Source organism: Hyposmocoma kahamanoa, unplaced genomic scaffold (genome assembly GCF_003589595.1).
Source record: "Hyposmocoma kahamanoa isolate Upper Pololo Valley unplaced genomic scaffold, ASM358959v1 81, whole genome shotgun sequence".
Taxonomy (NCBI): Eukaryota; Metazoa; Arthropoda; class Insecta; order Lepidoptera; family Cosmopterigidae; genus Hyposmocoma; species Hyposmocoma kahamanoa.
The window spans coordinates 2,669,726-2,688,355 of NW_020654080.1; the positions used below are offsets into that span (position 1 = coordinate 2,669,726).

The following is an 18,630-nucleotide window of genomic DNA, read 5'->3' on the forward strand; positions in this document are numbered from 1 at the left end:
ACTTTTTAGCGCGGACCCGACGTCCATATAATTGTAAGTCAATGCTGCAGAGTTAAACCATAACACTGTGAGAAATTAGATTAATTAATTATTATTACTTTTGTTTATGTTTTGGCTTAATACGTTATTTATGTCCAAAAAGTGTCAATGTGGCAATAAAAGATATTTGTATTTATACATTATACCCAAGGTAAGCCTGAAAACATAGCCATTAATTTTAAGTTTTTGGTGTATCATTGTAATGTTAAAGAATAGTCTTTATATTTATATTTGTTATTTTAATATCCAAAACAGCATTTTGGGAAAAAGCCGTGTTAAATTTTTATCGATTTTTTATAATTTTCAAACACTGTATTGAGCCTTGCAGTGTTTTGGTTTGACACGATAGAATGGGCCTTGATATTCAAGAACTCTCGTGGACACTGTAAATGTATTCTTCACTGAAACTTACCCATGTCTGGATACTTGAAGCAAAATCCAATAATAAATATAGTTAACAGTGAACATGAGTATAGATGTAGGGAGAGCAAATGCTGTATATGTATAATGAGTGAAGACCTCCGTCCCATTGTTCCTGAAAATAAAAATGACATGATACACATTACCTTCCGTGTCTGCCATACTTTTTTTTTATAATATCTAGTGACGGGACGAACAAGTCGTGCACCTGATGATAAGCCTCACGCCTGCCCATAACAGTTGCAGTGTCACCCAGAGCTTTAAATCGCAAATATCTGAGGGGCACTGCCACTGCGCCCGTCACCCTGAGACATAAGTTGAGGAGTCATTTCACCAGCACCCTTAACCTTCAAAACCTGAACAGGAATGCTGACATTACTGCGTGGCGGCAGAAATAGGTAAGGTGGCAGTACTTCCCTGGACGAACTCGTTCTCAAGGAGCTCTACCGCTACTAACACTTGTTCCTCTCACTAAAATTTCGAAAGGATATTTCTATACTCTAGCCAAATTCAATATAGAACAAATGTCAACAAACAAAAACATACGATTTTTAGGGTTTTCATCTCAGACTCTTTCACAGTCACCACAATTTCAATATATTCCTACGAAATTCAACTACATTATGGGTAATATTAAATCTTGAAACCATGTTTATAATGAATATTGTTCAACAGAAGTTTCAAATCACCTAAAAATGACATGAAAATGACCAGTTATTAATTATTTGTAAAACTGTGTCATCCCTATTGACATTTTGATTTGAAGGGAGATATTGCAAACATTCGAGTTTTGGTGGTAATTCAAATTCAGAATCGGAAATAGATGCTGGATGATATAATATGGTAAATTAATATCAAATAAAATCTTACAATTTTGTTTCTTTTCATCTGCCATTACCTACCATCTAGTAGTAAATATTAATAGAATGCAAACACCTATTTTTATTCCTAAGTCATACGTATCAATAGGTAATTTGTAAACTTTATAATAATGGGCTAGGTAAGTATTAATAAATATTACTTCTACATAACCCAATTACCAATTTAAATTCCAATTAAGGAAGCAGGCCCTGGGCAGAGCAAGTCTTAATAATGGGCATTGGAAAACATTTTCTTCTGCTATGCCATCATTCGTTGCCTAGCAATGTTTTGTTATTAAACATTCTACATCGAATTCGACTAGAGTATAGATAATTTAAATACAATTTATTCCAAACTAAAATAAAAGAAATGTGGACGGGAAAGTGTCCCTTTCTTCTCGCATAGCTGGGACAAAGAATGCTACTTTTGGAACAGCTATATTAAAATGGTTATTTGTTATGCAAGGCTGCAAAGTTGTTGTTTGGCGCGAGTACTTTGTATTGAAACCTGGGCAAGCGAAGGATTCTAAGATTAGAATGCTGACCGTAGCGAGTGTTGCAAGGCACAAGCAAGACAACTTTGCTGCCGAGCGAAACACACAACTTTAAACCTCACTATAGCGAGAAAAATGGTAGATGAAAGAAAAACAGTTGAACTATAACACGTGTCACTATGTCTGTTTTTCATCGAAAGAAAAGTTGGAATTTCAAAAACTTTTCCACGCTACCTTAAAAAACACAACACAACTTTTCTTTTAAAATTATTTTAAACATTGAATTCTTATTGTATATTAATACAGAGATCGAACGCAAAGAAACTAAATTCCATTTTTATTAATTTCCATCCGACTGGATGGACAAGCGCCTTCAGCATACCGTGCCTGACTTACTCTCCCAACTTAGCTACGGAAATATCTTTCCATATGCTTGTTGCAGATCTTTGTTTTTTTTTGTATTATCGACTTTTTAATTAATATTGGACTACTTACCACCTATTTACTGCATTAAACATGGATAAGGCGACCATTGTCGTATAATTATTGTGTATAAAGATAAGGCTACCTGAAATTCAAACAAATCATTATGACAATAATCTTATAGCAACCAAATAACGAAATTCCGACGGGTAAACTCCATTTTTTTTTATATACTCCCGGACACGTAATTTTGCCTCGCATTTTTGCCTTAAAGGGTGAGAATACAAAAATAGTGTTATCATCGAAGAAAAAGATTTTCCTCAGTTTTAAATTAATCTTCCAGTTTCAAAATTGCGTAACTATCCTAGTTCTTGATCAATCGAACATTGTTTAAGCTTAGGGCATTTAATACTGATGCGAGGTAGCCCGAATTACGTGTCCTAAATATACTAAAGCACAAGTTGACAAGCCTCATGTGCCTGTAATTTCACCAGCACCCTTACCCCTCAAAACCAGAACGCAGTAATGCTGACATTACTGCTTGGTAGCAGAAATAGGTAAGGTGACAGTACTTCCCTGGACGAACTCTTTTACGTGAGTACAAGGTCTGCAAGTTGCTCCGTCAGTACCTTTGGGTTAATGAGTATTACTGTTGACTGCCTCCGTGGCCGAACGGTTACCACGCCTGATTGACATGCAGATGTCCCAGGTTCGATTCCCGGGCCGGGAGAAATATTTTTATAGCCTATATTTATTTCCCTCGTGAGTTTGGGTAATTTGTGGTTGCCTGTGTGTATCCTTGGCACCCGCGACACAGGGTTTCCCTAGTGCGGGACTATGTTGAGTGTGTGCGTTATTATAAAAAAAAATGTTCCTCTATTTAAAGGTAACAACGGAGTGACGTTGTATACCCTGTACCTCTTAGAACCAGTTCAAATCGGCAGATTGCAGGGGAGAACATCGAAGAGGATATTATGCAAAGTCGAGCGTCTACGTACGCTTGATTGACACGCACCGGTCGGTGCCCGCCGCCAGTTTGATAAGGCCTTCTGTTATACCGTTCGCCGATTTGCTCCGGTTTCAAGAATCGATTGCAGTTGCTCTAGCGGTCCAGAAAGATAAATAACTATACGCATTGATTTCAGAAGGCTTTCTGCTTATAACTACCACAAAGGAAAGATGGATCATCTACATACCAATCGTAGCTGACGTGTGAATTACAGAACACAGTATGTAGCGGTACATATTGTAATCGTAATACGGCATCTTGAGACTTTTGTCCGGAGCGTATGCACTCTAAAAATATAATCATTTTTAACCAGTTTAGATAAATACATATATTAAGCTGTGGTAGCCTTGTTTGACCTACCGCCTCTCAAACAGAGGCCGTGGGATCGAATCCGGGCCTCCGGACTCGCACCTATGAGTTTCTCGGAACTTATGTTCAAAACTTGATTACAAATTCATATTTAATTTAAGCTTTTCAGTGAAAGAAAGCATCGCGATGAAACCTGCAAGTCGAAGAAGATCCCCAACCCGCACTGGGCCAGCGTGACGGACTATGGCCTAAACCCTCGCCTGAGGGGAGACCCGTGCCCAACAATGAGACGTATGTATGGGTTAGGTTCTATGTCGACTAATTCCTCTTTTGCCATGCCGGGGTCACCGTTTTTAACCAATTAAACTACAAAGCGACTCGGCACATCTTATGAATTTCTCTATGCGCTTGCCTTCAGCGCCACCTTAGAGAAACTTATACTTAACTCATCGAATATATTACCAGAAACAGAGACGAAATGTCATTTAATTTGTTTGAAAATTATTTTGTGATATCATTACTGTAACAACTGCGCTCCGATTGGCCAGCCCGAATTCGAAACTCTTGACGGGTGTTGTCAATTGTTTCAATTCAAATCGACCAGTTAACTTGAGCTTTGCTATAATGGACGAAAATTACATAATTACATATTTAATATTTAATTACCGATGAAATTTGATTCTGTTTGTTTTGTAATTAGATGTTTTGCTGTTTTTCCCCAGACCACCAAATGAAACAGCACACCATTGTTAGAGATTATTATCTTTATTACAATAAATACTGAATATTTTTGGAATATTCGGAGACGTACATACATGTCAGTTGTTGTCCCTTCTATATTTCAGTGCAAACGAAGTTTGATGTTTATAAGCATTGACTTGCAAGTATATGGACGTCGGGTCAGCGCTAAAAAGTGTCCGAACTTATAGGGCGTTAAAATCGTATACAGTGCGTCATTCACGCTTTAGTCTTCGTTTGTTCGACTGACAGCGAAGCAAGCAAAATTAGACAGTACTGCGATGACATTACAATTTAAATTCAACGTTTTAGCTTTTTCATATTCCTTTACATGTCACTACGTTTAAATAGGTTGACTTGGGACATTTTTTTCGTGGTTTTTGTATTAGACCCGTCGTCCATTTATTTGTAAGTCAATGTTTATAAGTGATATATCACTGATGTGTTACCAGGAATGTATGGCCCTTATTTCGTCTTTATTTCTGGTTATATACTCGATGACTTAACTGTATTTTGAGTAATATTGTATGTCGGAGGGTCGCTTCCGTGGTGCCATCGAGTGGATTTAGTTGTACTAGTTGAAAACGACGGGCTATTGACTTGGGTAATTTCGATACAGGGATGGCGAGAGCTCCAGAAGGAGGTCGCCGAGCGCGATCGGGTGAGGGTCGACCCTTATCGGCTGAGGCGTACCTTCGCGGTTACGGGCGATCGGAGCAACGACTCCGCCAGTAAATTTGGCAGCCGGATAACCTATCACAAAGTTTTTTTTTTTAGTTTTTTTTTTTTTTATCCAAAATAACGTTTGTTCGAATTTTCATTACACCGAAAACCGAATTATAACGAAACTGTTGTTCTTTCAGGATATGTTGAACGTTTATGGCAAAGAGACGATTAGGTCCCATAGTAGGATTAGGTAGGAACATGGTGGTACAGTGGACCTTAAGGGCACTGCATACATCACCCTGAGACATAAGTTGCCAAGTCTCAGGTGCCTGTAATTTGGTTGTTTAATGAGGATAACCGGGATCGTCAGACAGTATAAAACTCGCGAGCAACGATGCGTCATTCTGTATCGAACCTGCCGCGTTTTCTATTAAAATCCGTTTTAACTCGATCCAAGTTCTACACTTTCGAACTATATATGAAAAGTGCGTAAACGGATTAATAACAATCAATTGACGTTATTATTTCACCGTCGGCAGATTGAAGTGACAAAGTATAGTGCATCGGTCTATTATCAAATAATTCCGGAATAAATCAGTGACAAGGGTATTTCCCTTAGACGGCCATACTCCAAGTATTAACATGTACATTAACGTACCTGGGTATTTATAAGAACCGGAGTAACTAATGCCATTATTTCCGACGTAACAATTAATCTATGACTGACTGCGGAAAATATAAACGCCGCAAAAGCACATCTAAACAAAAGCCTGTGAACATAAATTGTGTGTTATTTTTATTCCTTAATTGCCTTCCGTTTTGTAGCTGCATCAATTGAACGTAGTTAAACAAAAAGGATCCAATTCACAAAATTATCAAAAAACGAGTTATATGTATGTACCAAACGGTTCGTAAAGTCTGATCTCTTAGATCAGCAAAAAAAATCCAACACTAATAAACATATTTGGAGTTAAGTTTTGAAAATAAAACATGAGTGAGAAACACTTTTAAGGTGCATCCACACTGCAGTTACTTTTTGTGGAGCAACGTTTCCAAGTGTTACTCGGCAACAACTGATAGCAAAAAGTTATTTATTGTTAGTATACGTTGCCGTGAGTGTATGTTAAGTAATGTTACCTAGCTTTTGAAAAACAGTCTACACAAGGATCGATAACATTATTAGTTCGTATCTCTTTCAGCGATTTTAGCACTGATTAAGTTTAAAAGGGTTTCAAAATCAGAGTCTGTCACTCTCACAAAATTACTCAAAATTCCATCAATACGTACGTCCCTAACTGCCTCGGTGGCCGACCGGTTACCATGCCGGACTGCCATGCAGAGGTCCCAGGCTCGACTCCCGGGCCGGGAGAAATATTTGTATGGCCTACATTTATTTGTCTCGTGAGTTTGGGTGTAATTTGTAATTGTCTATTTGTGTGTCCATGGCACCCGCGACACAGGGTTTCCCTAGTGCGGGGCTATGTCGAGTGTGTCCTTTATTATTATGTCGAGTGTGTGCAATGTATTCACTTCCTCTATATACTTTTCTCTAAAGTATTTTGCGCACCTAAATTAGAGCGTATTATTTTACTTATTTAAAATGAGAAAACTTGCTGTCGCTATAATCAGTTCTTCGTCTACCTTGCCGAATCAAATGAGACACGTATGTTGCCTGCAGCAGTTTGAAAATATATGCGACTCGTTTGTTGTTGAAAGTTACTCTTTGTATTCTTAATTTCTGTTATTGGCGGTATGAATGCGATGAGTAACATTCAACAAATAGTAACAAGTAGCCACAAAACTTACAAATAGTTACCTAATGTTACCGTGTTGCTCTGCAAAAGATAACTGCGGTGTGGATGCACCTTTAAACTTGAAACTGCCATATCTCGAAAGTGACTGGATGTGCATTGGATCCTTTTTGTTTACATCCAATTGCTTATTGATATACTACTGATAATACTATAAAGGCGACTTCCCATGACCCATGGCCCATTTGGCGGCTCTGCCGGTGGTTTCGCGCAAACGCGCCATGGTTCGCAGGGCCGCCCAAGTGCACCTGTGCAACCGTGCGCAGCAGCTTGATTGTAATCACAATCAAGCTGCTGCTTGACTCGGAAACTGCGTCTTTTCCGAGTCAAGGCGCATAATATTGCGGATGGGCTTCATAGTCGCGTCCCGGGACTCGTCCATTTAGCGAGCTTGCCCGTGAAAATCGGCGACATCACAAAATTCGTTTACATTGTAAACGAATTTTCATGCGTAACTAAACATAATTAATTAAATAAATAATTACAAAATAGGCGCTTTGTCGTCGAGTTGCGGAAACCAGCCCGTTGCACCAAGTACCAAGTAAATAATTACAAAGCACTTACCTTGACATCGACAGATCTGAAGGATCAATTAAATTATATAGGCCACGGCTTGTGATCCCGCTGTTGTTAAACAACATCAAACACCAACTTCCAACAATTAACAGGATAACGTAGGACTGTAAAAGAATTTAAATATAAACTTAAACCTCTATAATAAACTACACGAACGTCTAATTCCAGGGTCCCAAATCTGTTCCTACTTGGTTATTCAACAAAATTAAATCATCTTTCTTCTAATTTACAGTTTTATATGTTTATCGTAATTTATTTTTCTTAAAGTTTCCCCATCTAATAAATTATTTCTAGCATCGGCCTGTGCTCATTGTAACCTATATCTTAATTGTATAGGATAAACATCAGGATTATATAAAAGTTCTACATGAGAACACAACAAATTATTTGGCAGATTACAAAGTGTTCCAAACACTAGTTCGTATGGAGTGTATTGTGTCTCGGTATGCACGGTCGTATTATATGAAAAACACCAAAATATCATATCTCAATATAAAATTATTTACAAATAAACTAGCAACCGACACTGTATCCTTTTTTTCTAGTGGATACGCTTCCACATATTTACTCAAGTTACATTGCAAAGTTAAAATATATTTACTATTATAATTATCAATATCTAAAGGTCCCATTAAATCTAAACTAACCCTTTCAAACGCGGTACTAGGAGTCGTTGTAATAACCATCGGTTCCCTAGTATGCCTGTTCGAGTGTTTCTGAATTGTACAACTCTTACACTTTCTAATTCTATGACGTCATTAGCAATTTCTGGCCAGTAGTAATATTTCTTAATTTTATTCAGCATCCTATTTACCCCCGCGTGGTCACTGATGGGTAATAGACTGAAAGTCATTCGATATTACAATTTTAGTATCTTTTTCAGTTACTGTTACTACGTCATTCAATACTAATAACTTAGGAAAATCACTCAGCTTATTAATTTCCTTCAATAATATATTTACAAAATCTTTATCACGCTTTCTTTTTATAATAAAGAGCTCGTTTAATTTTATTTCTTTTACAAAAATCTTGTAATTCTCTCGCTAACACTTACGGTAGATAACGATCGAGACATTGCTTAAATAGCCGATTTTTGGGCACAAAAACAAAAGAACCATTTTTACTATACAAATTCTGTAAATTCAGTATCTTCTTCATTGCTGTCTTATTTGCGCTTAATATTAGTTCTACGCTGTCAGTCGGTCGTTTGAGAATTTCCACTACTTTAGGTTGATCAGGCCTAAAAGCGGTGTGATGCTCACCTATCGAGTCAATAATATTGTCATTATTAAGTTTTTGAGCTTGTACTCTTGTCATGACCGATACAACATGCTCATGAATATCTTTCAATTCCTTAGAGTTATACGGTATACGGCTCAATGTACCTGCAGCTGCATTGTGCCGTCCTGGAACATAACTGACATCAAAATCATACTTTTCCAAATAGAGTCTAAACTTTGTTAAACGGCTTGATGGATCGGTCATATTAAATAAATAAATCAAAGGCCTGTGGTCTGTTTTTATTTAAAACTTCTTACCATACAAATAAGGCCTAAAATGACGCACAGCCCACACAATAGCCAGTAGTTCGAGTTCGATGACTGGGTATGGTGTTTCAGCTGGTCTTAGATTACTGCTTGCGTACGCGACTACCTTGCCATTACTATTAGACAAAACGGCGCCTAAACCTAGCTTTGATGCGTCTGTTTGTAAAACAAACGTATTACTTTCTGAGAAGTCTGAATAATCTAAGATGGTAGGACTAAGTAAGATTTCTTTAAGTTTTTGGAAAGCCTTTTCATTCACTTGACCAATTAAAAGATACATTTTTCTTACATAATGCATTAAGTGGATGTGCTGATTCTGCGAAATTCGGTATGAATCTCCTGTAACAGTTAGCAAACGCTACAAGTCGTTTAATATCATCTACACATGTTTGGACAGGATATATTTCTGTAAAACGTCCATATTCGATGGGTCGGGAAAAAATCCATCTGAAGTTATTTTGTGGCCTAAATAAATAATTTGTTTTTGCAAAAATTCACACTTTATTATACTTGTCTAAATTTTTGCAGTACTTTAATCAATTTTTTTATGAGTTTCAAGACTGTTGCCTACTACAAAAAATAAAAAAATAAAAAGGAACTTATTTGTCCACAAAACATAAAGAACAGAATACTTAAAAAACGAATAGAAAAATAAAACAATTGAGTGATGAGGACCAAAAAGGTTAAAGACTCAGAATTGCTGATTTTCAGTATTCACCTGGCTAGCTGTTCGCTTGCTGCACCAAGCTAATATAAGTGCTAATTTAAGCTAATAGGAGTGTACACATAACCTACCTTTAGTAAAAACTAGTAATAAGTTGAAATTTAATGGCTGTCCGCGTAGATTATATATATTTTTCATACATTTAACCAAAAATTTAAAATTTTATGCTGCTAGGAGTATTAATTGGGGACCAGCTTACTAGATTTTTATACAGATAGGAGCCATTGCTTACATCGGTTCGTTTTAGCGTTTTTTACTGGAGGTGGAAGGTCATTCCATCACTTACTCGCTGCGAAACGAAAGCTGCCGCTGTACAAAGTTACACGAGGGAGAGTCAATAACTGAAGATGCGGGTACCGCATATATCGGACATTACTACTGTGTAACTGATCACTCCAGTTGAGTTTCTAGGCCAGATACTTAGGAGTTGACGAAACCCTCAAGGTATACACCAGACCAGTATATCTATTTCTCATATTTAATAAATTATAGGTATTTAAAAAGGGTGTAATATGAGATCGGGGTACCTTGAAACAATACCTAATGCGGAAGTTCTGAACCTTCTGAATTTTATCGGCAGTTTTTTTGTAAGACGTGGCCAATATACTACATCTAAGTAATCCAATATTGACAATACTAGTGAATTTGTTAACCTCACCCTAACAACTTCACTGATGAATGGCCTTAATTTGTAAAGATGCTTCGACAAAGCGGATCATTTCCCTATTTTGGACTCAACATGTTTTACAATACAGTCATGTAAATAAATTAGACATGCCTGATAGTTCAAACCCGTCATGGCTACAGTCGTGTGAAAGAACTAGGAGATATTTTTAATCCCATCGGGCATCTCTTCATTTGATATTATTTATCGGTTGTAAAAGCTGCATATTTCCTAGACTGCTTTTCTAATGACAACTGATAATAACCTTGAGATAAATCTAATTTAAAAATATATATTATTTACCAAAGAATCTAAAATGTCACTTATATTCGGGAAAGGGAATTTATCGTCCTGTATAACGTTGTTTAACTGACGATTATCCACAACTAATCTCCATGTGGTTTCCTCAATAATATCATTCTTTAGCGTATCGTCTACTTGTTTCTGTACTTCACCTTTAAGTGCCTTAGGTAGCCTTATGGCTTGGTATACACTGGTGAACTGGTGGTGGTATTATCTTTTCATTTTATGGAATGTTCATATAAGTTGGTAGTAGACAATGTATCACCTGGTAAATGAAAAACGTCGGCGTATTTAGTTTTCTATACTTATCTGCTCCTCTTCATTTAAATAAGAAGGCAAGTCAAATAAATTAAAAACTTGTCTCATTCAATCTGGCGTTATCTTCTCATCATCAAATTGGTATACGTTATAATGGGTTAAACTATGAATATCTACATCTGTAATATCTACTCTGACTGGTTTGTTAGTCGTATTAAGCATACGAATTGGAATAAGTCCATATTTTGGTTTCACAATTACTCCCGCTATGTACACACCTTTATGTACTTGTTTTGCTAAGACAACGTATTCACTGATGTGTGCCATAGGTACATGTCGAATTACTTTACATCGTGGAGTAATTATTATTTGATTTTTATCAAACTGAACAGTTATGTAGTGGTCCTGGTTTTCCAAACTCAAGGTACCATCTTTGTTACTCAACACTGCGTTATACTTTTGGAAAAAATCTTGACTGAGTATCTCGTCTGCGGCGTAAGCGGAGTTCTTGAAAACATAGAACTTTTGTTTAAAAATTACCCCGTGCAAGTTTTATAGCTAAGTAAATATAACCTTCTGATTGTAAATTACCACTTATCCCCTTAATTAAAACACTATCTTTCTTAATCAACTTAAGTAACACAATATTATGTGCTAGTCGCTCATTTTTACTACGCATAAGCTGGCTCCACTATCAATTAACAAATTCAATTTCTCATTATTTCCTAAATTTAGGAAATAATGAGAAATTGAACTCATATAGACACTACTGTAAAAAAAAATATTATAACTAAAAATATTATGAGTTTAGGCACTGTTTAGGTACGAAAAAATTGTTATTCTCGGTATTTCGCAAACCTTCCTGGGTCATTACCTCATGCACTTTACGCTGAACTCGTGAAAAGTGAGCGCGGCCACCGCGTGACTGCTGGCGCGAGTCACGTGTGTCTTTACTTCTATGACCGGAATTTACAAAGAAAGTTCTTTGACCTTTGTCACCAAGATTTTCATTATAACAATTTGCGTTATTTCTATGTCTTGATTTTTTATGGTAACTGGAATTATTTGTTTGGCCACAAAAACTGCATTTGTAAGAGCCATGATAAGATTCGCGATTATAAGCGATCGGCCTAAACTGCATTACCTGCTCCGATTGCTGTGACGACATTACACTTTCATCTACAGCAAGCCTGATAGCTTCGGGAAGCGACGTGAGCAGCCTTGGGTCGGAGAGCCCATCTGCGAATTGCTTGATCGCAGTTTTCTCGTTAAGAGGACGTAATATATCAAATTTAGCGCTATCCTCATCGGACTGAGCTAATGTCAAATTTACAAACAACTCCTCTAGCTCTGCCCCAAATGCCTCTATCGATCTACGTCCCTGTTTTGCTCTAAAAAGCTGTGTTTGTAAAGCTTCTGTTTTCTAAGCAACAAAAACTTCCTAATATCCTGCACTAAATCTGTCACTGTAGAATACGTGCTTTTTAATCTTAATTTGGTGTATAGTAGCTAGTAGCTCCATCTATTTCTTATAAGCAATATCTTTTTACGTATCTCTAGACCAATTTTACACAAATATTCTCTTAAATAATCCAACTTAATATGAATCTCCTTTAATTTCTCAGACATGTTCATTTCATTATTTAATTGCACAGTCTCTCTATCGCGCGTGATCAGGAGCATACAGGATTGCGCGCGGGAAAGCCTGCAAACGCAATCGTACGCGATTACCTGTTTGTAATTTTTTAAGCTAACGTTCTTTCGCGCTCGATTGCTCGTGTTCAATTTTGTTACAACGGAAAGTGCGTCCGTGTAAAGGCTAGATTTTTTTTATAGCGCAGGATAAACCGCGCGAAAATGGCGCGTGTTGGAGTGCGCGATTGCGCGCGCGACTGATGAGCTTCCGTAAAATGGCGCTAAGGCCGTCCACGCGCGCCTCAGTCATTATGTTGTCATTGTATGTTGTTATTGCTAAGGCGGCTTAATACGATTCCCCTAAGTGTGATTATTCCACAACAATACACAACTGTAGTACTTACATCCAAATATTGGGCGCAAATTGTATTTGAATCAGTGATGCCGAGTAACGGACATAAGAATATTGGAAACAATCCCACAATCGCAACGTTAACGGGTTGCAGAAATATACACCAAAACATCGCAAACCATACAAAAGCAACTTTCGACATCATCTGCAAAGCAAAACAATTGCGAGTTACAAATGTAAGCAGCTATTATGGTAAAAGAACAATTTTATTTAGTAGCAGTAGAGGAACATACTGCCACTTGACCCATTTCTACCGCCACGATGTAATGTGAGGATCACTGCGTTCCGGTTTGGAAGGGTAAGGGTGCTGGTGAAATTATTTCAAAGAAGGATCACTATCCTTCTATGAAATAAACCTGACCCCTTAGAATAATAACGCATAGAATGATAGTTTCATATCAAACGAACTGTCACAAGTGAGGCAAAAATCAAATTCATGTAGGCTAGTTTTAGTAGTAGGTTAATTTTCCGTTTAAGTGAATATTTATACAAAAATACTTGTTGAAACGCGTTACTTCCTTGTGGAATGTGATGTTAGTATCTATTTTATGTTTGTCTGACGTATTTTTACACTCATTTACCGCACATTTCGTCATTTTTAGCTAAAATTCTGGAGCTGTTCGTGGTGCAAATTGACCTTGAGCACTGAAGGCCCGCCCGCTCGTGTAGGCCCATTGGGCGCGCTTCAATTTGCCTCACTTAGCGTGTGCGGACTAGGTTTCTATGCGTTATTATTCTAAGCCTGACCCAACAATCATAAAATCAACGAAGAGCAGTTCTTGGACTTTGCTAGTATAACTTTACGTTTTAGCCTTTAGTTTTTATGCCTATTTATCAATATATTTTTGTATATTTTTAGAAGTCGAGAATAAAGAAATTTAAAAACAATGTATTTTTCAATATATGCAAGAACACAACGCAATTGATTCTATTTGACCACAGATTAGGAAACTTTCTTGCACGTACGTTTCATTGTAAGCATGATTGAATGTTTACCTAACTAAAAGTATTGGTTATTTTATATAACACACATAAAACATTACAACATACAACAAGTTATAAAATAACTAATGAAATAATCAGTTAAACAGTAATGACAAAGTAAAAATAAAAAACTTCAAATTCATTTATTCCAAAATTTACAAAATGCATTTATGAACAATAATAAAATGTATAACCTAAAGATCAGCACAAGGCTTCGTCAATAGGTAATCTAATACAAAAAAAAGTGAGATTCACGTTAAATATACTTAATTTAAAAAGAAATCCCGCCCTGTATCGTGCCCGGGGCAAAAGTTCCCATTATACTGGCAGCATTGCCTCGCTGGACAGCAATGGACACCTGCTGAACCAACCACGACCCAGAGCGGTGATCGCAGCCCCTGTCTCTGAGTCGGCGACCCAACTCTTTAAATAGGTCCCGAGCTTTCGAACCCCAAGGCCCCGCCGTCTCGACCGCTACCGGTACAAAGTCGTACACAGGCTCCAAGGCAGAATATTTCGCGTGTTTTAGTTTCGCGGCACTTTCCGCCGCGGAACCCGCCATCTGCGAAGTTTGTCTTATGTGGGACGCAGCAAAAGTACTTACGCATGTTGCGTCCCACAGAAGACAGCGACCTTTCCGCCAAGGAACCAATGTCAAACCGTCCGGCCTTTTACCGTCTATTCGACTCAGGCCCGGGGGCTCGAGCACGCAAGGGACATTAGCCGACACCATCGCCCGTCGCACAATATCATTAATGGCATGGTGTCTGGGAAAACGACCCGCACACCTTTGGCAGCTCAAACCGTGGTGTCCGTCCTCCCTCACCATAGCCCCACACACACAGCGGTGTGGTTCACAAACCTTGCTTCCCAATCTCAGTGCTACTGCTATCCTTAAAGATGTGTTGTCGAGCAGAGTACCCAATTGGGGAGATGGCAAAGCATGTAACAACGCTCCCGATTCTGATTTAGCGACCGCTCTCAGACGGGCCACATCGGCACTTGAAGCACCCTCCAACAAGGAACTATACCTTCGTTTGCATAGAACGTCGTCCCAATTTCTCTGCAAACTAGGATTATCCGGGTGCTCGTCGCTTGGGCAAAGACTTGACCACCAGGTAAGAGCTTCTGCTTGGAATGGTATGCGAATACCGCTGCCATTTTGAGCTAAAATGCGAGCAACGAGATCCGCAGAGCCATAAGACGAAGCCAGAAACCCCACAAAGCCCACATCTTGCACTCGACGCACTCCAAGTCCACCATGCCTAATGGGAAGTGCAGCTTGACACCACTGCGGTAGAGTAAGACTTATGTTTAGCACTATCTCCAGCGTAACTCTGAGTACATCATCTACAAGGGCCACGTCTCGCTCAAAAAGCCACGTGGGAGATGTCCTCAATATATAAGTAATTCGGGGCATCCCTAAACAATTCCGCAACAAGACGAGCGCCACATGAGCTGATAGATGCGACAAATGTTCCCGTGCAGCTAAAAGTGCCCGTCTTTTTGTTTGAAGAGCAGAACTGACACCCTCAGGAAATATTGGCGCACCCAATAGGCTGACAGACGACCTATCCAGCTGCTTGATGCCCGGCAAAAGAACCATCAAATTTTCTAGTACGTCCGCGTTAATAAATCCACAATTAAATAACTCGCACTTATTTGGATTTATTTCTAGACCAACAACTTTCAAAAAAATAAAACCATGTAACAAAAATGTTTATGTGAGAAATGAAAGTTAGCAAAGGAACGTTTTGACAAGAGGCCTCTTGTCAATGTCAATGTCACATTGATTTTACACCATACAGCCAAGTCTTGGTACATTATTAAGTCTTTTGAGCCATGTATTCGTTTAATTATGTTTCTGTAAATATGGCCGCCACAAAGAGGATAGGCAATTTGAGGCGGCGTGCTTGGATTGACTCGGAATTCCTTAAAACGGGCCGATACGGGTATTTTAGTTCGGGATTCGTATAATTTCGCGTTTTAATCTTCGATTAAGGCACAATAGCACTATCCTATTCCACTTTAAATTAGATTTCACAAAATAATTGAAAGTCAAAACAAAAACGACACTTTTCCCTCCAAAAGGTCCAGAGCGAATCCTCACATTGAGATTGAGAACAGTGTTACCATGACTATGACCAGTGGCAGATTTCTGCTATTTGAGCAGATTTAATTTTTATTCATTTCCATTGCTGCAGAACTTGATAATTGTATTAAATGTGGCAGAGTTTGGCAGATTTGGGAATATTCAGTAAGTTCTTTATTATTTTTGGGAACAAACTGAAAACTTGTCGTTTTCTGCTACTACGAAGCGAAATACAGGAACAATGGTATAAACATAACCTATTTCAATTTTATAACTCCAGCGTCTACAGGCTTCTACTTAATAAGCTTTTTCGATGCTTTGATAATGAATTACAAGTATCAATAGGTCTCCTTAACGCACGCCGTCAAAAACACTGGATCACAAAATACACGAGATGTCGCCATCCTCTCCACCTTCTCCAAAGGTAAATAAATACTTGTTACAGACGTTTTGACATACTTAAATCAATTGTTAAATCATTGTCAAATAAAACTTAAATCTTGTCAACCAGATACTTGTAACTAAAACTATATACAGCTTACTATTACCCTATGTACCCGACGTTGTTCGTCCTAGGTATGGTGGGCTACAATAAACTGGAAGTAAGGCGTGGTGCTAGTTACTTATATTTTTGAATTGTTACGGGGCAAGCAGTATAATCCTGGTGTATTGGAGCAAGTAAAATTGTACGCTCCTGGCAATATACGGGCCGGAGGCGGCCGCCGCCACAGCTAGCGATACCGCGCGTGCGGACTCAGCTGCTGGCCCGAACGCCATTTAGGCATGGCCTTGCTTCTCTCATTCGAGTAGCTGATACAATTGATTTATTTCATTGCACCTTGAGTGAATTCAAAACGGTTGTCTTACACATAATATGTTATGATTCTTAAATTTATGTATTTATGTGCCTATGTGCTCTAACGAACTAGGTTTTACCTGTAATGTTAGTCAAGTTGTTATGTACAAATAAATAAATAAAAATTTTGCGAAAATTTACAATTACGTCAATGTACCACCAAATGCGCGAAATATAGAATGTTCATTACAATGATACTTACATCATCCCTTCTTACAATAATACACCCAATTACAAAGGGTACAATAAATCCAATAATACCTCGGAAATTATTGTGCACGACATTCAAGACCCTACTTGAATCCTCTTTGATTGGAGTTAAACGCTGACTATCGCCAAAACTGTAAAAAAATTGTCAAAAAACAAATGGGTGGCAAAGTGATAATAAATGCTTTATTATACAATTTTTGTTACTGCAACTAAACACATGCCAGATGCCAGAGCGCGGCGTGCTCGCCGCAGATTCGCAGTGTCAATGCCGCGGGCGCGCTATGTTTACACGGCGAGTGTACTACGTACGCGTTTTGGACAGTGAGTATAAAATAAATTCCTACGAGAAAATATTGCTATTATCTTTGTTACTTCGAATGATACGATACAACGACGAATTTAGGAGGATCCATTATCGACTAATCGACTGAAGCAGAGTAACTACTAGAATTGTTTTAAAACCAGTCAAAAATAATCCAAAAAAATCTAGCAATACTTGTGGCATCTGATACAAAATCACTTAAATCATGAAGACACAGTAAGAATTGTCATTGTCAACTGAAGAAAGGCGCGTAATTACTACAAGGTACGTTAATAAATACACAACGGAATAAATACCTTGTTTTACTTGTTTATTTACGGGTGATCATAAAAAAAGTACTCAATAATGACAATATGAACTCAAAATTAATGACTAGATGAAAAGGGTCGGTGGTATCATAATGACTATATCATCTGACCTGGGGCGTTACCATGAATTCTTAGTACATTCAATATGGGTTCGTAACGACAAAATAGCGTAATAAGACTTCGGTAAGGCACCAGAGCAGCATAAGGACTAGATCCACCATAGGATCACCTCTACAGAAAGACTATAACTTACAATGACTTGGTATCAAAACTCGAAATGACCATTGCGTCACATAACGACAAGGTACAGTTTTGTTAAAAAATTGTTGTTCAAAAAATACGAATGAATATGAAGTAGACTAATTAATGTAGGCTTGCTGCATTTCAATATGTCATATACAATTCCAGTTAAAAACACATAGTAATGTTATGAATAATTTATTGTACAATAATTTTTTTGTTCAGAAGGTCGGCCGTGGTAGCAACAAATAAAAATACAAATTATAAAATTTTTTTTGTGATGATACGTGTACTAAATGTTTAACCAAACTGTACTTTGGCAAAACCTGTGTGGTCCATTTAACGATATGGTCATTTTGATATCTAGTCGTCTTACTACCAAGTCATTGTAAGTTGTAGTCTTTCTGCAGAGGTGGTCGTTTTGCGATCTAGTCCTTATGCTGATCAGGTCATTTTGATTAGTATTTAGTCATTATGATACCGACCCGATGAAAGGGAAACGTTAATCATCATTACGGTGCTTTAACTATAGCAGTTGCACGAGATTGTACAACATGAAGTGCATGATATCATTCGCCGGTGGCGCATTCGCTTTTTTTATTTTCATTGACGCAGCAAATTCGCGGCGAGCCCGCCGCGTTCGCACCTCGTTTTAAAATCGCTCGCAAATCGCCAGTGTGATAAGGGCGCGTTCAAATTAGTCGCTGTTAGCCGCGCTGCAGCAGCACTG

The 18,630-nt window shown here is 38.0% G+C and overlaps 1 protein-coding gene across 1 annotated transcript in view; it reads right to left on the bottom strand.

The window, feature by feature from the left end:
- Positions 1-17,138, bottom strand: part of LOC113234134 (protein I'm not dead yet-like) — a 37,284-nt gene extending 20,146 nt beyond the window's left edge. The window contains exons 1-7 of the mRNA XM_026469399.1: positions 17,082-17,138; positions 12,881-13,033; positions 7,334-7,449; positions 5,617-5,728; positions 3,433-3,532; positions 2,309-2,381; positions 452-574 (exon numbers count right to left, since the gene is read on the bottom strand). Coding sequence (XP_026325184.1) covers positions 452-574; positions 2,309-2,381; positions 3,433-3,532; positions 5,617-5,728; positions 7,334-7,449; positions 12,881-13,033; positions 17,082-17,105 — 701 coding nt within the window. The 5' untranslated portion in view covers positions 17,106-17,138. The remainder of the gene's footprint in view (positions 1-451; positions 575-2,308; positions 2,382-3,432; positions 3,533-5,616; positions 5,729-7,333; positions 7,450-12,880; positions 13,034-17,081) is intronic.
- Between the last annotated feature and the right edge of the window lie 1,492 nt (positions 17,139-18,630).